Genomic DNA, 23,700 nt, shown 5'->3' on the forward strand with positions numbered 1-23,700 from the left:
CCACTCTCCCTGAACATGCCTGGTCTTGCTTAAAATGTATTGCCAAATAGTCCTTTGGGAAGTTTATGTTGTCTTTAACAATATGAAATAGTACTACTATTCACGTTCCTTTTGTCTGACAATTTGATAAGTGAATAATTGTATCCCACCAATTTGTGGTATTGGTTTTTAACATGGAAATTTTAGTCGGTACCTGGGCTGAAGTATTGTGTTTCCAGCCTACCTACCCCAAAAGATTCAAGGTTATCCTTGAATCAATACTGCTATAATATATAAAGCACTTACAGAGATCAATAAGAACAAGTTTAAAAACAGTCAAAGACCATGGACAGGCAGTTTACAGAAATGCCAACAGCCAGTATGAAAAGAGACTGGCCTTTTAAAGTAACAAAATGTAATTTGAGCAGTCACATTACATTGGGTTGGCACAGGTGACTATCACTCGTAGTTTATGTCCCCTTGAGTCAGTGGGTAAGGTTGGAATTAAACTGGTAAGTGGAGAAATGACAGCAGTCTCACCTGGAGTCTGTTTTTTGGGTGGAGCAACAACTGCCATGTTCATAGTAATGATTAATGCTTCTCAGGTCACGTTGCTGCCAAGGTCTTCACAGGCATTTCTAAAAATGAGGAATCCTTGACTGACTGCAGACATGCGAATTAAAAATTACTAATTATGTTCTTGATCCAGGGAATATAGTTAATGACTTTTGTATAGACTCCGTACTGACCTGCTTCCCCACAATTCATGGAACCCCAGGACACTATTCCTCCCACAAACCACCTCTGTGTTTCATTATCTAGAAACACCAGTGCCCCTCCGCTGTCACCTCTGCAGCTGTCCTTGCCCCCACTTTCTAAGCCAGCGCAAAGCATGTTAGCAGTTACACTTCCCCCTGAATAGGGTGGCTTTTCATATGCAGCAGTACATTTTTGATGGTCAACAATTGGTATGTCGACATACATTAGATTTCTAGCAAGAAGGCCTCTTTGGGTTAATCCCCATCCAGATGCAGTTCCAATGTCATCTGTCCTCATAAAGGATTCAGCTTCTTTTCTTGGCAGACAAATAGGCGTGATGTTGCTATTGATTACAACTTTGTTATTCAATTTAATCAGTGCTATGTCATTGTCAAAGCCAGCATCATGAGTATAACCTTCATGTATAAAAACAGCTTCAGCCCAGGCTTGTGTATAATGAGGCGATAGTCTCTTCAGGGCGCCCAATCGAATGTCCAGGGAGGATGCATCATGTTTTTGCTCATATATGGCATGAGCAGCTGTGAGGACCCAGTTGTCATATAAAAGTGCACCTGCTGCTGTGCTTCCACCTAATATCAGGACTTGCCAAGGAAAATCACCAGGTTTTGCCTTTTGCCCTCCATATATACGCCCTCCTGTTGTACGGGCTGATAGTCCACAAACTGAGGGAAAAAAGCAGATAGGTAGAGAGCCTTTGTAAAATGTCAGTCATGTTTTTCTTAAATTATGACCACTTTCAAGTATGTATTCGATGTCAACCAAAAGTTACATTACATGAGTTGGTGGGTGACCACCTATACAGGCAAGTGAGGCTATTTTAAAACATCGCAGTTCAAACACCTGATAAAACCTTTTGGTATTTCTTAGCTCAGAAAATGAGATTAGTGAAAACTGACTTTTAGAAGTTATTTTGTTTTGCTAAAATAATTTGGTCTGTAAGATTGGGAAGGCAGGGCATGGTGGCTCATGCCTGTAATCCCAGCACTTTGGGAGGCCAAGGCAGGCGAATCACGAGGTCAGGAGATCAAGACCATCCTAGCTAACATGGTGAAATCCCATCTCTACTAAAAATACAGAAAGTGAGCCGAGTGTGGTGGCAGATGCCTGTAGTCCCAGCTATTCGGGAGGCTGAGGCAGGAGAATGGCGGGAACCTGGGAGGCGAAGCTTGCAGTGAGTCGAGATCGCGCCACTGCACTCTAGGCTGGGCGACAGAGCAAGACTGTCTCAAAAAAATTTTAAAAAGATGGGGAAATTGGCTGGATGCAGTGTCACACCTGTAATCCCAGCACTTAGGAAGGCTGAGGTGGGTGGATCACCTGAGGTCAGGAGTTTGAGACCAGCCTGGCCAACATGGTGAGATGCTGTCTCTACTACATATACAAAAATTAGCCGGGCATGGTGGTGGGCACCTGTAATCCCAGCTATTCGGGAGGCTGAGGCAGGAGAATTGCTTGAACCTGGGAGGCAGAGGTTGCGGTGAGCCAAGTCATATCACTGCACTCTAGCCTGGGCTACAAGAGCAAAACTCCATCTCAAAAAAAAAAAAAGGAAAATTAACAGGGCAAGCAGGCATTGTCTGAGCAGATGGACTGGATGATGTGCATAGGAATTAGAAGGACATAACCTTTCACTGTTTCTGTTTTCCTACTTGTAAAATGGGGATTTATGTAATCCTAGGAAAGCAAGAACTAAAGTCAGTATCTTTGCAAAATTACTTTTACCTTTGAACATACAAATGTTTTAGACATTAGAATGTTGCATTTGTGGCTAGGACCCTGCAGGTTCCAGAAATATATTTTTGGTCTAGTTGATTCTTCCAAACTAGGTTTTGTATCTTTATTGCAAATTAAATACACCCATTAATGTAGCATATGTTCCCTATTGAGGTAGTGCACTTGCATTAAAACCTAGACTGGGCCAGGCGCGATGGCTCACGCCTGTAATCCCAGCACTTTGGGAGGCTGAGGCGGGTGGATCACGAGGTCAGGAGATCAAGACCATCCTGGCTAACACAGTGAAACCCCATCTTTACAAAAATACAAAAAAATTAGCCGGGAGTGGCGGCAGGCGCCTGTAGTCCCAGCTACTGGGGAGGCTGAGGCAGAATGGTGTGAACCCGGGAGGCGGAGCTTGCAGTGAGCCGAGATCGCGCCACTGCACTCCAGCCTGGGTGACAGAGCGACTCCGTCTTTAAAAAAAAAAAACAAAAAAAAACCTGAGCTACATAACACAAGGGTAATTAATATATTATTATCTTTCTGATTTTGGTAATTAATATATTATTATCTTTCTGGTTTTTTTTTTTTTTTTTTTTTTTTTTTTTGAGATGAGTCTCACCCAGGCTGGAGTGCGATGGCACAATCTCGGCTCACTGCAAGCTCCGCTTCCCGGATTCACGCCATTCTCCTGCCTCAGTCTCCCGAGTAGCTGGGACTACAGCTGGGACTACAGGCGCCCGCCGCCGTGCCCAGCTAATTTTTTGTATTTTTAATAGAGACGGGGTTTCACCGTGTTAGCCAGACTGGTCTCGGTCTCCTGGCCTCGTGATCCGCCCGCCTCAGCCTCCCAAAGTGCTTTTTTTTTTTTTTTCTAAGACACTGTGTGGCTCTGTTGCCCAGGCTGGAGTGCAGTGGCGAGATCTTGGCTCACTGCAAGCTCCGTCTCCCGGGTTCCCGCCATTCTCCTGCCTCAGCCTCCTGAGTAGCTGGGACTACAGGCGCCCGCCACCACGCCTGGCTAATTTTTTTTTTTTTTAAGTAGAGACGGGGTTTCACCATGTTGGCCAGGATGGTCTCGATCTCCTGACCTCGTGATCCACCCGCCTCAGCCTCCCAAAGTGCTGGGATTACAGGCGTGAGCCACCGCGCTCGGCCTCGATTTATTTTTTTTTAATAATTCTACAGAGGGGGAGGTTGCAGTGAGCCGAGATTGCACCACTGCACTCCAACCTGGCGACAGAGCGAGACTCCCTCTCAAAAAAAAAAAAAAAAAAAAAAAAAAAAAAATCATTCTACTCAACTATTATCTTTGGAGCCAATTCTGGTTTAAAAAAATTTAAAAAGCGCTATTAAAAGGCAGATTGCATTGATGTTTAAAAACTAGATGTTGAAAACAATTGCTTCGGGAAATTATTAGCTTTGGGTTTTAATAGCATTTTAACATAGAATAGTAACTCAACAGAAGAACTCGTATTTATAAATGTATAAATTGTTCAAGATAATTTTAAAAATCCTTTTTTTTTTTTTTTTTTTGATATGGAATATCACTACTGTTGCCCAGACTGGAGTATAATGGTGCGATCTCAGCTCATTGCAACCTCTACCTCCCGGGTTCAAGCGATTCTCCTGCTTCAGCCTCTCAAGTAGCTGGGATTACAGACATGTACCACTACGCCCGGCTAATTTTGTATTTTTAGTAGAGACGGGATTTCTCCATGCTGGTCAGCGTGGTCTCAAACTCCCAGCCTCAGGTGACCCACCTGCCTCGGCCTCCCAAAGTGCTGGGATTACAGGCATGAGCCACACCTGGCCTAAAAATCATTTAATTTTTTATGCTTGCCTAGTTAAAAGGTCAAAAATAAATGACTGATGCAGGCAGCACCTAACAACCTCTCTATATGGAAAGGGGGTAATGAGAACATACTATTTGGAAATAATAACTTAGCCTAAGAGCCAAGTGCTGAAGTTACATTTCTGCCTACCACAGCTAAAGCTCTCCTTACTGCCTCCTACCCAGTTCTACTTTCCATCAATTACCAATCTCTTGTATAAATGTGTCCATTACCAGGCTCACAGACTGGCGGTGATCTTTCTCCTTTGGAGCTTGTCCAGAATCCATCAGCCTCACACACATATTTACCTGCAAATCATTGGAAAAGCAAAAATGTTTAACTGCATGTTTAAGATGGTTGTCATTTGCTTGAATACCCCCTTGAAAAATGTCGATTCTTGAGCATCCGTGGGAAATAGAGGTGTCTGAAGAACCATTTTATATGATTTCATAAATAGGAGGTCTCTGCATTACCATGTTTGCTTGCAAAGTGGAAACCTTTTAGATGTGTAACTTGAATATGTATCAAGATCTCAAGTGCTTAATGATAAGGTTTTGACTTGTTAAATTAAACCATTTGGAATATATTGTGTGTTTGTAGTAGTCATTTACTAGATCCGTTTTCAGATTTTTGCAAATTGACATTAAAGTCACTTTAGCTATAATATTTCACTTAGCGGATGGGAGAAGTGACTTTTAATCTTTTGTCTAGCCTTAGCCAAAAATGTTGGTTAAAGTTTATTTTCAGACCATGGGGGCTTAAGTTCCAAGTATTGCCCACCCCCAACTTTGAACAATATGCATACCATCATTCACTTTCATTGTGTAGAAGGTCTCTTCACAGCTGTACTGAATCACAGCTTTGTAGGTGGTCACTTCAGGACCTGTGATGTACTCCACTCGGCCACTGGGTAGATCATCAGGAGGGCCACAGTCAACAACTAAGAAAGAAGCATGGGAGGGAGGAATGCATTGATCATTTCAATGCTAACTTTCCAAAGGTCTGGAGAAGCACCTTTGGGAGACTGAGGCAGGCAAATCCCTTGAGCCCAGGAGTTTGAGACCAGCCTGGGCAACACGGCAAGACCCCCTCTCTACAAGAGATTAAAAAGTCGAGCATGGTGGCACGTGCCTTTTGTCCCAATTATTGGGAGGCTGAGGGGGAAGGTAACTAAATGGCTGAACTGAGGGGGAGTGGTCCATGCCGAGGAAGAGGTGCTACCTTTCCTGGAGAAAGGGAATTTGAAACCACCGGAGCTCCTTAGCACCCTCACGTCAATATAAGAAAGGTCTGCAGCAGAATAGCACGCGACATGGCACAGGCTGGTTGGATGTAAAAGCTTGCAATTCACAAGGCAATAAGGGTAGAAAAGGACGCGACAGTAAGATTGGAGGACCCAGGCTTGGTGGTTCAAACCTGTAATCAGCATTTTGGGAGGCCAAGGTGGGAAGGTCACTTGAGACCAGGAGTTCAAGACCAGCCTGGGCAACAGCAAAACCCTGTCTACTAAAGGTAAATTGGCTGGGCTTGGTGGTATGGTCTCAGCTCTTCTGGAGGCTGAAGCAGGAGGATCGCTTGAGCCTGGGAGGATGAGGTTGTAGTGAGCTATGATCATACCACTGCACTACAGCCTGGGTGATAGAGACCTTGTCTCCAAAACAAAAAATTCAGCTGCTTCTTCTGATCCTTTTAATACGTTGAAGTATTGAGAAAGACTTGGAAGTCTTTCTAAAGCTCACTGGGCATGGTGGCTCACACCTGTAATCCCAGCACTTAGGCCAGGGCAGCCTGGGCAACATAGTGAGACCCCATCTCTAGCAAAAATTTAAAAGGAGCTGGGTATGTGGCACGTGCCTATAGTCCGAGCTACTCAGGAGGCTGAGACAGGAGGATCACTTGAGCCCAGGAGTTTGAGGGTGTGTCATATGAGCTATGATTAAGCCACTGCACTCCAGCCTGGGCGACAGGGCAAAACCCTGTCTCCAAGAAAAAAATACATGATTTTTAGTTCACAAAATGGTAATGTACATCATTATCCCAGTTTGGGGTGTGTGTATTACCACATAAAATTACCCCCCTTTCTACATACAGTAGTATATACTTGCTCACATGTGTGAATTGTGTGTAATTGGAGGGACACACGCCAAAAGAGTAACGATTAGGCCGGGCCTGGTGGCTCACACCTGTAATCTCAGCACTTTGGGAGGCCAAGGTGGGTGGATCACTTGAGATTACGAGTGCGAGACAAGCCTGGGCAACATGGTGAAACTCCGCCTCTATTAAAATTAAAAAATTACGGGTTGTGGTGGCAGGCACCTCTAATCCCAGCTACTGGGGAAGCTGAAGCAGGAGAATCGCTTGAACCCCAGAGGAGGTGGTTTCAGTGAGCCGAGACTGTGCCACGGCACTCCAGCCTGGGCGACAGAATGAGACCCTGTTTAAAAAAAAAAAAAAAAAACTGGCTGGTCGCGGTGGCTCACGCCTGTAATCCCAACACTTTGGGAGGCTGAAGCAGGTGGATCACTTGAAGTCAGCAGTTCAAGACCAGCCTGGCCAACGTGGTGAAACCTCGTCTCTACTAAAAATACAAAAATTAGCTGGGCTTGGTGACAGGCGCCTGTAATCCCAGCTACTCAGGAGGCTGAGGCAGAATAATTGCTTGAACCCAGCAGGAGGAGCTTGCAGTGAGTCTAGATGGCACCACTCCACTCCAGCCTGGGCAACAGAACGAGACTCCGTCTCAAAAAATAAAATATAAATAAACATAAACAAAGTAATGATTAGGCCGGGCGCGGTGGCTCAAGCCTGTAATCCCAGCACTTTGGGAGGCCGAGACGGGCGGATCACGAGGTCAGGAGATCGAGACCATCCTGGCGAACACGGTGAAACCCCGTCTCTACTAAAATACAAAAAAAAAATTAGCCGGGTGTGGTGGCGGGCACCTGTAGTCCCAGCTACTCGGGAGGCTGAGGCAGGAGAATGGCGTGAACCTGGGAGGCGGAGCTTGCAGTGAGCTGAGATCGCGCCACTGCACTCCAGCCTGGGCGACAGAGCAAGACTCCATCTCAAAAAAAAAAAACAAACAAAAAAACAAAGTAATGATTATACTTGCATATGGTGGCATTATGGGCATTAAGATGTTCATAATTTTCTGTATTTTCTATCTTCCATCTTCTACCATGAATATTATTATTTTTATACTTAGAAAAATATTGTCAGGCCAGGCACTGTGGCTCATGCCTGTAATCCTAGTGCTTTGGGAGGCCGAGGCAGACGGATTGCCTGAGCTCAGGAGTTCAAACCAGCTTGGGCAACACGGTGAAACCCCGTCTCTACTAAAATACAAAAAATTATCCAGGTGTGGTGGCGTGTGCCTGTAGTTCCAGCTACTTAGGAAGCTGAGGCAGGAGAATTGCTTAAACCCAGGAGGTGGAGGTTGCAGTGAGCCAAGATTGCACCACTGCACCCCAGCCTGGGCTACAGAGCAAGACTCCGTCTCCAAAAAAAAAAAATATTGTCAAAGAACACACTTTGGGAGCCTGAGGCAGGTGGATCACTTGAGGTCAGGAGTTCGAGACCAGCCTGGCCAACATGGTGAAACCTCATCTCTACCAAAAAAATACAAAAATTTGCGGGGTGTGGTGGCATGTGCCTGTAATCCTAGCTACTCAGGAGGCTGAGGCACGAGAATCTTTTGAACGTGGGAGGCAGAGGTTGCAATGAGCTGAGATTGCCCCTGCACTCCAGCCTGGGTGACAGAGTGAGACTCCATCTCAAACACACACACACACAGACATGTACTCACACTTTGGGAGGCCAAGGTGGGCAGATCACCTGAGGTCAGGAGTTCAAGATCAGCCTGGCCAACATGGTGAAACCCCATCTCTACCAAAAAAATACAAAAATTAGCCTGGCATAGTGGCATGTGCTGGTAGTGCCTCCCAGCTCCTGGGGAGCCTGACGTGGGAGAATCGCTTGAACCCAGGAGGCAGAGGTTGCATGATCCGAGATCACACCACTGTACTCCAACCTGGTCAACAGAGTAAGACCCTGTCTCAGAAAAAACAAAAAACAAAAAACAACTTGTCAAAGAACATGCTTTTTTAAGCATATCCCTTCCCTAGTAGGTTGGTTGTTTTAACCTCTAAGAGTGCACTGAGAGATGGGAGAAAAGAAGCAAATTTGAAATTCAAGTGCTGATAAACGGATCATTAAAAAACCAAGGATCCAGGCACAGTGGCTCACGCCTGTAATCTTGACACTTTGGGAGGCTGAGACGGGCGGATCACTTGAGGTCAGGAGTTCGAGACCAGCCTGGGCAACATGGTAAAACTCTGTCTCTACAAACAATACAAAAATTAGCCAGGCGTGGTGTCAGGCACCTGTAGTCCCAGCTACTCAGGAGGTTGAGGCAGGAGGATTGCTTAAGCCTGGGAGACAGAAGTTGCAGTGAGCCAAGATCACACCACTGCACTCTAGTCTGGGCAACAGAGCAAGACCCTATCTCAAAAAAAAAAAAAAAAAAAAAAAAGAAGAAGAAGAAAAAGAAAAGAAAGAAACAGAAAACCAGAGAAGCAATAGAAGCAGCAACAGTTAGCAACAGAGGGAGTTCCGGGCGGTTATGGGGGTTGTAGTCACCACATGACCGTACTGCTGCACGAGGGCATTGGCTGGTCCCAAGATCCGTCTTTCTGACAAACTGCGGCAAATGATTTCAGGGGCAAGTGACCCTGAAGAAGAATTCAGAATATATTAATTTCCTTGTGTATATCATAAAATCACTCCCCAAAGCTGTGCTCTCACAGTACTTCCTATTCTAGTGTTTTACGAGGTACTCCCAAAGCGGGTGGCATCGCACATGACCAGTATCTGCATGTGCTGGGGTTGAGGGGACCTGGCACATGGACGCACTGCCTCACCGCCTCAGTGCACATCTATGCCACCTAGGTTATGTATTTCATTGTTCAACAGGTATTGGCATTTTATGAATCAGATGGAAACTTTGCAGCAATTTATGATTCTTTTGTTTGTTTGTTTGTTTTTCACTGTAATACAAAAACATATCAGATCTCAGCCGGGTGTGGTGGCTCATGCCTGTAATCCCAGCACACCTGGAGACCAAGGCAGGTGGATCACTTGAGGCCAGGAGTTCAAGACCAGCCTGGCCACCATGGTGAAACCCCGTCTCTACTAAAAAATACAAAAATTTAGCCTGGCGTGGTGGAGTGCACCTGTAATCCCAGCTCCTCAGGAGGTTGAGGCAGGAGAATTGCTTGAACGTGTGAGGCGGGGGTTGCAGTGAGCTGATATTGCAACACTGCACTCCAGCCTGGGTGACAGAGTGAGACCCTGTCTCAAATCATCGTCATCATCATCATATCTCAACATTTCTGTATCTGATGTTCCACCATTTCTTTATATAAAGTGACAGAGGGCCAGGCACAGTGGTTCACGCCTGTGATCCCAGCACATTAGGAGGCCAACCAAGGTGGGAGGACTGCTTGAGCTCAGAAGTTCGAGACCAGCCTGGGCAACGTAGTGAGACCCCCCCCCCCCCCCCACCTCTACAAAAAAGACAAAAATTAGCCGGGCATGTTGGTGCTCGCCTGTAGTCCCAGCTACTTGGGAGGCTGGGGTGAGAGATTGCTTGAGCCTGAGAGGTCAAGGCTGTGGTGGGCCATGATATTGCACCCCTGCCCTCCAACCTGCGTGACAAAGTGAGACCCTGTCCAAAAAGAAAAAAAAAAAAAACAACAGAGAGCTGTGGTGACAAGTTTGAAAAAGCAGGTGTGATAAGACTTGCAAGTATGTCTGTGTATCTGTCTAGCCTGTAGCCATTAGCTGGAGGAGGGTTCCTAAGAATTCTTTTGTGAGTTTCGTCTGTGTGCTGTCCACCAGCTTTCACTGCCAGTGTCATTTTTTGACTTGCTGAGATAATGTGTTTCTAAAATCAAACATTAAAATAAAAGACGATGGCTTTGGCAGAAACCTTGTGCTTCAAAGGATTTCAGGACTTCTTGTGTTAAGTCAGAAACTAAAGAGGTTTGTGGTCCAAGGAGCTGTGGAAAAGAGCCCGCCCAAGAAGTTTGCAAGGTGGGAAAAGTGTCTCACTTTTTTTTTTTTTTTTTTTTTTGACCCTCCACAGGACTGTGGATCGCATAGTTAGTTATCATTCCAATGTTATTACTTCTTACCACTGGGATTCAGTGACAATTTTGAAGAACATAAAGAGGACGTGTTAATTTCTTACCTGTGCCCCTAAAGCAACATGCTAAGCATTTTTTGAAATTATACTCCTCCCTTAACAGTGATCACTATTTATAACTTTGCAGAATACACTATTTCCCAGGCCTGTCTACCTTTTTGTGGGCCCAGGAGTTGTTTCATGGAAAGGTCATTTGACCAGGGGGAGGACTTTAATTTGATGCTAGGCAGGGCACATGGAACAGGATAGCAAACTCATCTTTCTGTCGTTCCAGCCACTTTACGAAGAGCTGCTGTCGTGTGGGACAAACAGAAAAGTTGCCCATTTTATTTTATTTTATGCATTTTTTTGAGACAGAGTCTCGCTCTGTCATCCAGGCTGGAGTGCAGTGGTGCAATCTCAGCTGACTGCAACCTGCGCCTCCCAGGCTCAAGCGATTCTCCTGCCTCGGCCACCTGGGTAGCTAGGATTACAGGCGCCGGCCACCTAATAATTTTTGTATTTTTAGTAGAGATGGGGCTACTACCCCATCTAATGTTTATATTTTTACTTTTTCTTCTTATTATTATTATTATCATCATCATTATTTTTTATTATTATTATTATTATTATTATTATTATTATTTGAGATGGAGTCTGGCTCTGTCACCCAGTCTGGAGTGCAGTGGCGTGATCTCGGCTCACTGCAAGCTCCACCTCCCGGGTTCACGCCATTTTCCTGCCTCAGCCTCCCGAGTAGCTGGGACTACAGGCGCCCACTACCACGCCCGGCTAATTTTTTGTGTGTGAATTTTTAGTAGAGATGGGGTTTCACCATGTTGGCCAGGATGGTCTCGATCTCCTGACCTTGTGATCTGCCAGCCTCGGCCTCCCAAAGTGCTGGGATTACAGGCGTGAGCCACCACGCCAGGGCTAATTTTTGTATTTTTACAAAATTAGAGTAGAGATGGGGTTTCATCACGTTGGCCAGGCTGGTCTCGAACTCCTGGCCTCAAGTGATCTGCCTGCCTCGGCCTCTCAAAGTGCTGGGAATACAGGTGTGAGCCACTGCGCCTGGCCAATTGCCTATTTTCATCACCAGCTTTCCAAAGTAGCTTTAAAACAAAGGGCTCGCTTACGTAAATTTAAAGTTACGTTTAAAAAAAAAAGAAAGAGGCCAGGTGCGGTGGCTCACGCCTGTAATCCCAGCACTTTGGGAGGCCGAGACGGGCGGATCACGAGGTCAGGAGATCGAGACCATCCTGGTTAACACAGTGAAACCCCGTCTCTACTAAAAAACACAAAAGACAAGGTGGCGGGCGCCTGTAGTCCCAGCTACTCGGGAGGCTGAGGCAGGAGAATGGCGTGAACCCAGGAGGCGGAGCTTGCAGTGAGCCGAGATCGCGCCACTGCACTCCAGCCTGGGCGACAGAGTAGAATTCCCAGAATCAAATTTTCCATAGCCATCCTTTTTGTCCTCTGCAAACTTATTTCTTGGCTTTTTATCATTTAAAGATAGACAAAAGAAATCATGCTGACACACGATTTTCCCACTTTGCTTTCACACATCTGCAGATAGAAATATGTTCACATTTCAAAGCGATCGTGCTTGATCGTGGTGTACTTAGTCTTGTTTTAACTCACTTGCAGAAGCTCATAGCCAGGCTCGCAAAAGATGGAGAAGCTGTCTTTCAGGATGTATTTGGCTTGCACAGGTGAAAGGTGGCCATTAGGTGGCGCCATCGGATAAGGGCAAGGCTGCGCTGTGCAGAGGAAATCAGGCATATTGGTTTTGATGAGGTCTATAGCAGCCAAGTCCGAATCGAGCCGTCTGAAGTTCTTAGTTTATAAAGGAAATACTTAACATGTAAAGAGAGTTTGCCATTCGTGGGGTAGGGTTCTTAAGATTTAACACCAAAGGCAAGATTAAACTCTCAGGTGCTTTTGCAAATTAAGGTTTCTTGTTTTCCCTGGGACTGAGCCCAAGGTATGTGAGAAAGCCGGGTATGTGGGAAGATGGGGCAGTCCCCATAAATAGAATGTCTGCTCTATGCCAGGAACTTCAGAGCCACGCTCGAAACCGAGACAGAGTGTAACTTTGAGGAAGAGAGCTCGGGGGAGGCTTTGGGACCTACATGTGACTGGAGCTGGGTTTAAATCATAACTCTCCATTTCCCAGTGGTTATGTGTAACCTCTCGGGACCTCAGTTTCTTCATCTGCAAGATGGGGAGCGGGTGATGATGATAATAGTTGCCCCAGGGCTGTTGTGAAGATCAAATACAAAGCACCTAGGCTAGTGCTTGGTGGAGCTGTAATTCACCCTCACAGCCGCCCCTCATGAGCGCCTATCCACAGTGCTCAACCCACCAGGACACTGCATTCCACTCTGGCCCCCAAACCCTGGCCTCCACTCACCCCAAGCCTTCAGTGCTCCCCAGCTGCCGCTTAAAACCCACCGGTCAGTTTCTGAGTCCTCTCCTCCCTCTGGCACCTGCTAGGGCCCAGTGGTCTCTGCCAAGCTGCTGGGACAGCTGGGTGCACCTGAGTGCCCCTGACCCAGCCTGTGGCCTGGGGCAGCTCTCAGTCCCATGCAGGTCCCAAAGTCTCCCCTTGAGGAATCAATCTCCAGGGATAGCCTTGGTGGACCTGTGGGAGCCCAGGGCTTCTAGCACTTGAGTGTCTGTCACGAGGAAGAGGTGGTGGCAGTTCTGGCAGGGCCTCAGAGGGCAGAGCCAGGGCCAGTAGGGGTGGTCCTGAGAGGTAGTGTGTAGATCCTGGCTGCATACTCCTCAAGTTGTGGCTCTGGTGCAACCCTCCTTTTTCCCCTGCCCCAACTCATACCCACACCTCACCTTCTACAGCTCCACACCCTGAAGAGTGAAGCCTCTGGGGGGCTTTTGCGCATACTATTCTGCCACCTAGAACTCTGTCTAATACCCACTTATCCTTTAAATTCAATCTTGGCATTTCCTATTCCAGGATAGCTTCCTAGCTCCTAGCCCCTGTCTGGTGAGGTCCTCCTTTGGACTCTCACATTGTCCAGTGCTTGGCTCTAGGCTGTGCTTGCCACAGGGTTCTGGTTATGTTTCTGTGACTGTTCCCTCACTGGACTGAGCAGAGGCTGCTGGAACTGTGGCTTCCACGTTACATATCCCTGGTACACATCCATAGGATGGAATGATGGTGGATGGAAGGATGGTGGATGGATGGATGGATGGATGGATGAATAGATTGGTGGATAGAAGGATTGGTAGGCAGAAGGATGGGTGGATGGATAGATGGCTGGCTGGATAGAAAGATAAGTAAGGTAGAAAAATGAATGGATGGACAGATGAATGACTGGAAGGATGGATGAAAGGATGGATGGATGAGTGGGATTGGTAGGTAGAAAGATGGGTGGATGGATAGATGAATGACTGCCTGGATGGATGAATGGATGGATGGATGCATGGATGGATATATGGGTGGGTGGATGGATGGATGGATGAATGGATGCATGGATGGATGGATGAATAGGATTGGTAAGTAGAAGGATGGGTGGGTGGATAGATGGATAGCTGGAAGGATGGATGGATGGATAGAAAGATGTGTGGGTAGAAGGATGGGTGGATGGTTGGATGAATAGAAGAATGGATAGATAGAAGGATGGGTGGATGGAAAGATGGGTGGGTGGGTGGGTAGGTAGATGGATAGAAGGATGGATGGATAGGTGGATGGATGGATGGATGGATAGATGGATAGGATGGGTGGGTAGGTGAATGGCTGGAAGAATGGGTGGATGGATGGGTGGATGGATAGGATTGGTAGGCAGAAGAATGGGTGGGTGGATAGATGGACAGCTGTAAGGATGGATGGATGGATACATAGAAGGATGTGTAGGTAGAAGGATGGGTGGATGGTTGGATGAATAGAGGAATGGATGGCTAGAAGGATGGGTGGATGGAAGGATGAGTGGGTGGGTGGGTAGACGTATAGAAGGATGGATTGATGGGGCTGGGCTCAGTGGTTCACGTCTATAATCCTAGCACTTTGGGAGGCCAAGGCAGGCAGATCATGAGGTCAAGGTATCAAGACCATCCTGGCCAACATGGTGAAACCTTGCCTCTACTAAAAATACAAAAATTAGCTAGGCATGGTGGCGCATGCCTGTAATCCCAGCTACTCTGGAGGCTGAGGCAGGAGAATCGCTTGTATCCAGGAGGCAGAGGTTGCAGTGAGCTGAGATTGTGCCACTACACTCCAGTCTGGCAACAGAGTGAGACTCTGTCAAAAAAAAAAAAAAAAAGAAGAAGAAGGATGGATGGATAGGATGGGTGGGTGAATGGCTGGAAGAATGGGTAGATGGATGAATGGATGGGTGGGTGGATGGATGGATAGGATTGGTGGGGAGAATAATGGGTGGGTGGATAGACGGACAGCTGGAAGGATGGATGGGTGGATGGGTGGATGGATGGATGGATGGATGGATGGATGGATGGATGGATGTGTAGATGAATAGAAGAATGGGTAGACAGAAGAATGAGTGCATGGGCGGATAAAGGATGGATGGATAGAAAGATGGGTAGGTAGAATGAGTGGACAGATGGATGGCTGGGAGAATGGGTGGGTGGATGGATGGATGGGTAGGTCGGTAGAAGAATGGGTGCATGGATAGGATTGGTAAGTAGAAGGATGGGTGGGTATATAGATAGCTGGAAAGATGGATGGATGGATGAATGGATAGATAGAAGGATGTGCAGGTAGAAGGATGGGTGGATGGGTAGATGAATATAAGGATGGGTGGGTGAAAGGATGGGTGGGTAGATGGATGGATAGAAGGAAGGAAGGAAGGAAGGAAGGAAGGAAGGATGCATGGATAGATGGATGAATATGTTGGTAGAAGGAAGGGTAGATGGGTAGATTAATAGGATAGGTGGGTGGAAGGATGGATGGGTGAGTAGATGGATAGAAGGATGGATGGATGGATGGATGGATAAATGGAAGGATGGGTAGGTAGAAGGATGACAGATGGATAGATAGATGTCTGGGAAAATTGTCGGATGGATGAGTGGATGGACGGAGGGATGGATGGATGGGATTGGTAGGTAGAAGGATGGGTGGGTGGATAGATGGACAGCTAGAAGGATGGATGGGTGGACAGATAGAAGGATGTGTAGATAGACGAATGGGTGGATGGACGGATGAATAGAAGGATGAGTGGAGAGAAGAATAAGTGGGTGGGTGGATGGACGGATGGTGGATGGACGGATGGTGGATGGATGGATGGATGGATGGATGGATGGATGGATGGAATGATGGGTAGGTAGAAGGATGAGTGGATGGATAGATGGCTGGAAGTATGGGTGGGTGGGTGGATGGATGGATGGATAGAAGAATGGGTGGATGGATAGACAGATGGCTGGAAGGATGGATTAATGGGTGGGTGGATGGATGGGTAGGATTGGTAGTAGAAGGATGGGTGGGTGGATAAATGGATATCTGGAAGGAATGGATGGATGGATGCATGAATACGTAGATGGATGATGGATGGATGGATGGATGGATGGATGGATGGATGGATGGATAGATAAATGGAAGAATGGGTGGGTGCGTGGGTGGATGGATGGAAGAATGGATGGATAGAAGAATGGGTGGATGGATAGACAGATGGCTGGAAGGATGGATTAATGGGTGGGTGGATGGATGGGTAGGATTGGTAGTAGAAGGATGGGTGGGTGGATAAATGGATATCTGGAAGGAATGGATGGATGGATGCATGAATACGTAGATGGATGATGGATGGATGGATGGATGGATGGATGGATGGATGGATGGATGGATAGATAAATGGAAGAATGGGTGGGTGCGTGGGTGGATGGATGGAAGAATGGATGGATAGAAGAATGGGTGGATGGATAGACAGATGGCTGGAAGGATGGATTAATGGGTGGGTGGATGGATGGGTAGGATTGGTAGTAGAAGGATGGGTGGGTGGATAAATGGATATCTGGAAGGAATGGATGGATGGATGCATGAATACGTAGATGGATGATGGATGGATGGATGGATGGATGGATGGATGGATGGATGGATAGATAAATGGAAGAATGGGTGGGTGCGTGGGTGGATGGATGGAAGAATGGATGGATGGATGGATGAATGGATGGATGGATAGAAGGATGTGTAGGTAGAAGGATGGGTGGATGGGTAGATGAGTAGAAGGATGGGTTGACAGAAGGATAGGTGGGTGGAAGGATGGGTGGATGGGTGGATGGACAGAAGGATGGATGGATGGATGGATGGATGGATGGATGGATGGATGGATGGATATAAGGATGAGTGGATGGATAGATGGATAGGTGGAAGAATTGGTGGATGGATGAATGGATGGATGGGTGCATGGATGGATAAGTAGGTAGAACAATGGGTGGATGGATAGATGGATGGCTGGAAGGATGAGTGGAAGGGTGGATGGATAAGAGTGGTAGGTAAAAGGATGGGCGGGTGGATATATGGATAGCTGGAAGGATGGATGGATGCATGGATACATGGATAGAAGGATGGATGGATGGGTGGACAAAAGGATGGGTGTATGTATGGATGGATAGAAGGATGTGTAAAAGGATGGGTGGATAGAAGAATGAGTGGGTAGTAGGATGGGTGGATAGTGGATGAATAGAAGAATGGGTAGGTAAAAGGATAGGTGGGTAGAAGGATAGGTGGATGAATAGATGGATAGCTGGAAGGATGAATGGATTGATGATAGAAGAATGGATAGGTAGGAGGATGAGTGAATGGACAGATGGATTGGATGGATGGATGGATGGATGGATGAAGGATGGGTAGGTAGAAGAATGGGTGGATGGTTGTGTGGACAAAAGGATGGATGGGTGGGTGGATTGACGGATGGTTGGAAGGATGAGTGGACAGAACGATGGGTGGGTAAATGGATGAGTGGATGGGTGAATGGGTGGTTGGAAGGATGAGTGGTGGAAGGATGGATGAGTGGCTGGCTGGAGGGAGGGACAGCGGATGCTTCCCCTTAGAGGACTGCTGCCTCATACCTCAGACACCACTAAACCTGGTGTCTCTTCCTAGTCCTGGCCCAGAATGAGCCCCACACTCTACAGCTCCTTGACACTCCAGGAGAGAGGCAGCTCTGCGCTTCCAGCCAGGATCTGAGACCCACTTGCTCACCTGTGCTCGTGTAGTGGATCTTCCAGCCTGTGTGGTCTCCTGACTCATCTGTGACAAAGGTGATGGTCACCGTGTTGCTTTTTGTTTCAATCCTGCGGGGCAATGTCTTCCCACAGAACGGGCCGTGTTCTTCACTGTCTGTTTGAATCTGAGAAAGAAGCTCATGAAAGCAGGGGAGCGGCTGCCCGGGTCTGGCCTGGGCCAGAGGGAAGCAGCCCACCTCCTCAGCAGTTCAGGGAGAGCCAATGAGGCCACCCCAGGCCATGGATCGGGGTGCCCCTCCCCGCTCTCCCTCCCACACTTGTACTCAGAAGGCCCCAGCCTTGGACCCCCACAGCACCTGGAGAGGTGGGGGGTCGCTGAAGGTGACAGGAACATGGTGGGGGCCATGCTGCAGGAAGTAGGGGGTGCAGCTGGGCTGAGGGGGAGGATCTGGGACAAGATGATGGCCCCAGAAGCCAGACCTTGAGAAAGTCGTAGGGACACAGGGTTTCAGGGTGCGTCTCCACATCGAAGGACTCCACAAAGTCCAGAATGACACTGAACCCCTCCTCCAGGCGGATGCTGTAAGTACAACTGGAGAGTTTGGGGTACGGCTGTGGGTATTCAGGGCTGCTGAGCTCCCCAGACCGCTGGGTGAAGACCTGGCCGGAGCACAGGGCTGGAAGGAGGGAAGGCGGGGGAGTGACTTGGTGTGCCCTCCATCAGCCCTCGCACCAACAGCAGGGTGGGTGCCTTGGGGAGCAGGAAACTGGGACAGGGATGTGGCTGGGACATCTGCATCCCTGGGTTGGGCTGGGCCCTGCAGACGGCCAGTCCCTGAGGCCTAGCCAGAAACCAAACGACCCACCTGATGGCTGAGGGGCCACTTAGAGAAGGGGTTTCTCTTGCTTTGAGGCTTTAGCCTCATGGAGTGCATGGGCCCTCGCTCACACCCCAAGAGTGTGGTGGTGTCCTGGGCCAGAGTTGCAACCCCAGGGTGGGGGCTAGAGCATTGAGTTCCACCAGGCCCTGCCGGGGTGCAGGGCAGGGGTGGATGGACACACAGGAAGGAGGAGGAGGGGACACTCTCCTTGGTCCCTGGGAATTCGGGAAAAGAGAAGGGTGTCTCCTCGAGCCTAAGGGCCCCTTTGGCTCTCCCCCAAATTACCCTACAGCCACCCCAGCGATTCCAAAGTTTATTCATCAAGGGTCTCCTACCCGAACCCAGCCAAGACCAGCCAGCCCCCTGGGTTCCTGGGGGAACCGTCCGGAAGAAGGGTCTCTCATCACCCCCTTCCGCCAGGTCTGGCCCCTGTCCCGGGGACAGCTCCTGGAAGTTCAAGGCAACGGTGATCATGACTGAGTCTGGCGCTCTCCTTCCTCGCTGGAACAGCTGATGCTGCTGCCACAGGCAGGGCATCGGGCTGGGCTCCATCCCTCAAGGAAGGCTTGGTCCCCATCCCATACCACCACCCCACCCGCAGCTGCAGTGGGGGGCATTCGAGTTGTGAGGCCTCTAGGAAGTGGGGAGCCCCCACATTACCTGCCTCCTTCCACATGGAAGTGACCTATGGGGGAGTGGGAATCACCCCTGGATTTGGGGGGACCAGACTGCTCCCTCCATGAATACCTCCCAGGGTGTCTCCTCTGTGGGTCAGGCTCCTCCAGGCCAGACCCTGAATGGGGGTGGTTCAAGATTACTCTGGGCTCAGCCTCTGGGGGACCTGGATGTGAGCGAGGCCCTGCCACTCTCTGGGTCTCAGTGCCTCATCTTCAAAACGGGGGGTGAGAGCAAGCCCTTCTGGCCAAGGAGCCTGTGGCCCCATGGAGGAGGCTCCCACAGACCTGGGGTTCATGAGGCTGTGAGGAGGGACAGCAGAGAGGAGCGCACCCCGCCACCTCCTGACCCTCCCACCCCAGAGACACGCAGCAGCAGGTGGGGTGGAGCCAGGTTTATTATTGGGTCCGTGGGGGGTGAATGAGAGTTGGGGCACAGCCATCTCAGCCCGACCCGGAGCTGAGGCCAGCAGGCTGGCTCTGGCTTCTGACCTGCTGGGCAGGCCGGAGCTCCAGGGGAGGCTAGAGGCTCTGCTCTGGAAAAAAGATCAGAGAGACGAGGAGAGACACCGAGAGGGAGAAATCAAGTGTGGGGAGGCAGCGTCAGCGCCAGCAGGTGGGGCTGCCCATGCCCCAGAGCACTGGCCAGTTCCACGGTGCAGGGATGGGGTCCCAAGGAACCAGGGCTAGATCCCCCCGACTCTCCCACCCCAGGAGCTGGCAACAGCTGCCCCGGCGGGAAGTGGCTACATGAGGGGTTCCCAGAACCCAGCTGGGGCCAGGTACACGGTGAGGTGTTAGAATTAGCCTCAGTTGGTGGGGGAGGGTGGCACTGAGAATGAGCCTGGCTGCTGGGAGGGGAAGCAGGGTTGAGAAGCGGAGCTGCAGGCGGGAGGGCCTAGAAGCACCCAGTGTCCAGGGCCCAGGCCCTCCGCACCCCTGGGCAAAGCAGCAATGGCCCTGAGGAGCCCCATGTATCCCAGGACAGGGTGCGCTGGGGCCCAGGCAGCCTCCCTCACCTGAGCAGGTGCGCTTGTTACGGTGCAGGATGTAGCCTACACGGCAGGAGCAGTAGAAACCACCCAGGTGGTTGTGGCAGTGGTGGTCGCAGGCGGGCGCCTCTCCCGGGGCCACCTGGCACTCGTCAATGTCTGGGGGAGAGGCAGGGCCAGGCAGGCCGTCAGGAGGGAGAGGAGGGATCCAGCCTGGCCTCCTCCCAGGAGACCCATGACCTCAGAGTGGACCTCAGAGGAGGCCTCATCCTGTCTAGGGTGGGGAACTGGTGTGGGGCCAATCACCTTCAGGCCTAGGGTTGCTACAAGCTCCCGGCAGCACTGGGAGAAAGATGCAAACATCACCTCTGTTAAACCAGAGGGAGTTTCAGTGTCCGGCCCAAGGCCACCCAGCTAATGATGGAGTCAATCAAACCCAGGGGGCGGGGCTACAGTGCCAAACCCTTGTAGCCGCTTCCTAAGGAGCAGAGAAATTGAGCCACTCCTCCGAGGTCACACAGTTGGTCCCTGCAGGGACTGAGATCTGAAATCAAACATCCTGGCAGCGCTCCCGCTGGCAGGGCCCCACTTTGTCAGCTGTAAATGGGGTCCTCAGCCCCTGCATCATTTTCGTTTTTTGTTTTTTGAGACGGAGTCTAGCTCTGTTGCCCAGGCTGGAGTGCAGTGGCACGATCTCAGTTCACCACAGCCTCCGCCTCGCGGGTTCAAACAATTATCCTGCCTCAGCCTCCCTAGTAGCTGGGATTCCAGGTGCATGCCACCACGCCCAGCTAATTTTTGTAGTTTTAGTGGAGATGGAGTTTCACCATGTCGCCCTGGCTGGTCTTGAACTCCTGACCTCAAGTGATCAGCCAGCCTCAGCCTCCTAAAGTGCTTTAATTACAGGCGTGAGCCCCCGCACCCGGCCAGTCCCTGTGTCACTTGAGGCGATGCTGTCCTCAGGTCCCTGGCTCAGAGTTGGCGCTCAGCCCATGTGAATGGAGGTCACGGTCACGGCTGTTTTGGTCTTTGCATTGCAGCTGGTGTCAGGCCAGAGGTCCCTCCCCTGCCCTGGGGGAGGTGGGGAAACTGAAGGCAAGGCTGCCTGGCCTAAGACAGAGTTACCCCCACAGTCAGCTGCGCAGACTGAGATGTCGCAGGTCCCCTCTTGGCTCACCCTCGGCTGCGTAGAAGGCCTCGAACCCTGTGAACGGCTTCTCGTTGGAGTAGTCGGAGCGGAAGGTAATGTCCAGGCTGGAGCCCAGCGAGTAGAAGGTGTCATTGCCAGGGGCCCGCTCCGTGTCTGTGCTCTCATGCCCACACAGCGTGGCCAGCACCTTGGCCCCCGAGCTCAGCTGTGGGGTCAGGTGTCACAGGGAGGGAAGACAAGACCAGGCCTGATCTCCCTCCTGGCCAAGCCTGGCCCCTGCTCCCAGGTCTCCCTGAACCCTGGCTACTCCGTGGGGACCCCCTGATCCTGAGACACCCCAGCCCTCCCATCCTGACGGCACCTTGACGAAGTCGTACTCGCAGAGGTGGGAGAGCTCCAGGTCAAAGTGGGTGAAGTAGAGGCGCAGGCGGTAACCGGGGGGTGCGGTCAGGGTCCAGCGCCGCTCCTGGTCATTGGCGTACTCCCCTGGAAAGCCAGGGGATGCCAGGCGCCCAAACACAGGTTCAGGCCACTTCGGGCCCAAGGGGGTGGCCACCGAGCCACACAGCAGGCCCAGGAGGGTCAGCAGCCTGCGGGCAGGGCAGGGGCGGTGAGGGCCCAGGCCTGTGCTCCCGCCCCACACCCTGCAGGGAGTCTGTGGGCGCCCACCTACCTCATGGTGTGCCCGTCCAGCTGGCCTGGCCTGGTCTGCAGCCCTACACTGGTCTCACCTTTGATCTGTTTGTCCAGTGACCTGCCCCTGCCCCCAGCCTCCCTGACTCTGGGATTCTGGGAATCACCTCCATGACTCCAGCCGGCTCAGAGTTCCAGGCAGGGAGGACAGGCTGCTCCAGGAGCCAGGAGTTGGACCTAGGCAACAACAGCTTGGAAACAAATCCTGGCTCTGCCCCCTCCCCTCTTTTTTTTTGGATCCTGTTCTGTTGCCCAGGCTTGAGTGCAGTGCTGCAATCATAGCTCACTGCAGCCTCTACTTCCCGGGTTCAAGCAATCCTCCCACCTCGGCCTCCCAGGTGGCTGGGACCACAGGTATGCAACGCCATGCCCGGCTCATTTTACCCCTTCCAGGAATGTGTCTAAGTTTCTGCTGGGGTGAGGGGATGGGGAATGGGGATTGGCTAGGTGGTGGTGGTGGTGGTTTCTTTTTTTTTTTTTTTTTGTTGAGACAGAGTCTCGCTTTGTCACCCAGGCTGGAGTGCAGTGGCCAGATCTCAGCTCACTGCAAGCTCCGCCTCCCGGATTTACGCCATTCTCCTGCCTCAGCCTCCTGAGTGGCTGGGACTACAGGCGTGCACCACTAGGCCTGGCTAAGTTTTGTATTTTATTTTTTTAGACGGAGTCTTGCTCTGTTGCCCAGGCTGGAGTACAGTGGCACAATCTCGGCTCACTGCAAGCTCCGCCTCCCGGGTTCATGCCATTCTCCTGCCTCAGCCTCCCCAGTTGCTGGGACTACAGGTGCCCGCCACCACGCCCAGCTAATTTGTTGTATTTTTAATAGAGATGGGGTTTCACTGAGTTAGCCAGGATGGTCTCTATTTCCCGACCTTGTGATTCACCTGCCTCGGCCTCCCAAAGTGCTGGGACCACAGGCGTGAGCCACTGTGCCTGGCCTAAGTTTTGTATTTTTAGTAGAGACAGGTTTCACCATGTTGGCCAGGCTGACCTTGAACTCCTGATCTCAAGTGATCTGCCCACCTTGGCCTCCCAAAGTGCTGGGATTACAGGCGTGAGCCACCACACCCCAACTTTCATGTTTTTATTTTTTGTAGAGAGGTCTTGCTGTTGAAATGGGAAGTTTTGCTGTTGCTCAGGCTGGCTAATTTCTTTCTTTCTTTTTTTTTTTTTTTTGAGACAGTTTTGCTCTGTTGCCCAGACTGGAAGGCAATGGCACGATCTTGGCTCACTGCAACCTCTGCCCCCCGGGTTTAAGCGATTCTCCTGCCTCAGCCTCCCAGGTAGCTGGGATTACAAGCAAGCACCACCATGCCTGGTTAATTTTGTATTTTTAGTAGAGATGGGGGTTTCTCCATGTTGGTCAGGCTGGTCTCGAACTTCTGCCCTCAGGTGATCTGCCTGCCTCGGCCTCCCAAAGTGCTGGGATTACAGGTGTGAGCCACCGTGCCCAACCTCAGGCTGGCTAATTTCTTAAACCCTGCTGGAAGGACCTGGTGCCACCAATTCCCGATTCCATTGCAGGCTTAGAAGTTGCTTTTGGCCAGGCTTGGTGGCTCATGCCAGTAATCTCAGCACTTTGGGAGGCCAAGGTACCCGGGTGGATCACGAGGTTGGGAGTTTGAGACCAGCCTGACCAACATGGTAAAATCCCGTCT

General features: G+C 50.1%; 2 protein-coding genes across 6 annotated transcripts in view; one reads left to right on the plus strand and one right to left on the minus strand.

The window, feature by feature from the left end:
• The window catches only part of TARDBP (TAR DNA binding protein), a 19,381-nt gene extending 14,487 nt beyond the window's left edge, over positions 1–4,894 (plus strand). For all 4 annotated transcript variants that reach the window (XR_007725162.1, XR_007725163.1, XR_007725164.1 and 1 more), the window contains one exon: positions 4,547–4,894. The gene's annotated coding sequence lies outside the window, so the exon portion shown is untranslated. The remainder of the gene's footprint in view (positions 1–4,546) is intronic.
• MASP2 (MBL associated serine protease 2) lies at positions 291–22,107 on the minus strand. 2 transcript variants are annotated; one of them, XM_050788339.1, is made up of 11 exons: positions 22,026–22,107; positions 21,714–21,942; positions 21,380–21,557; positions 20,230–20,361; positions 18,136–18,332; positions 17,672–17,819; positions 12,139–12,257; positions 8,962–9,040; positions 5,116–5,250; positions 4,544–4,618; positions 291–1,421 (listed from the first exon to the last, which is right to left on the minus strand). In XM_050788339.1, exons 1-11 carry the CDS (start codon positions 22,028–22,030, stop codon positions 658–660), a joined length of 2,061 nt encoding a protein of 686 aa, XP_050644296.1. In that variant the 5' UTR covers positions 22,031–22,107; the 3' UTR covers positions 291–657. The 2 variants fall into 2 exon arrangements, with proteins under 2 accessions (XP_050644296.1, XP_050644307.1); XM_050788350.1 differs by lacking the exons at positions 291–1,421; positions 4,544–4,618; positions 5,116–5,250; ... (2 more) ...; positions 17,672–17,819; positions 18,136–18,332 and adding an exon at positions 19,591–19,746.
• Between the last annotated feature and the right edge of the window lie 1,593 nt (positions 22,108–23,700).

This window comes from Macaca thibetana, chromosome 1 (assembly GCF_024542745.1).
Source record: "Macaca thibetana thibetana isolate TM-01 chromosome 1, ASM2454274v1, whole genome shotgun sequence".
NCBI lineage: Eukaryota > Metazoa > Chordata > Mammalia > Primates > Cercopithecidae > Macaca > Macaca thibetana.

What these genes read in the sequence shown, in the direction of transcription:
- MASP2 (XM_050788339.1), bottom strand. An exon ending in GCGAGTACGACTTCGTCAAG is followed by an intron (nt 21,558 to 21,713) that starts GTGCCGTCAGGA and finishes CTGACCCCACAG; the next exon opens with CTGAGCTCGGGGGCCAAGGT. An exon ending in GTCCCTACGACTTTCTCAAG is followed by an intron (nt 17,820 to 18,135) that starts GTCTGGCTTCTG and finishes CTTCTTTCTCAG; the next exon opens with ATTCAAACAGACAGTGAAGA.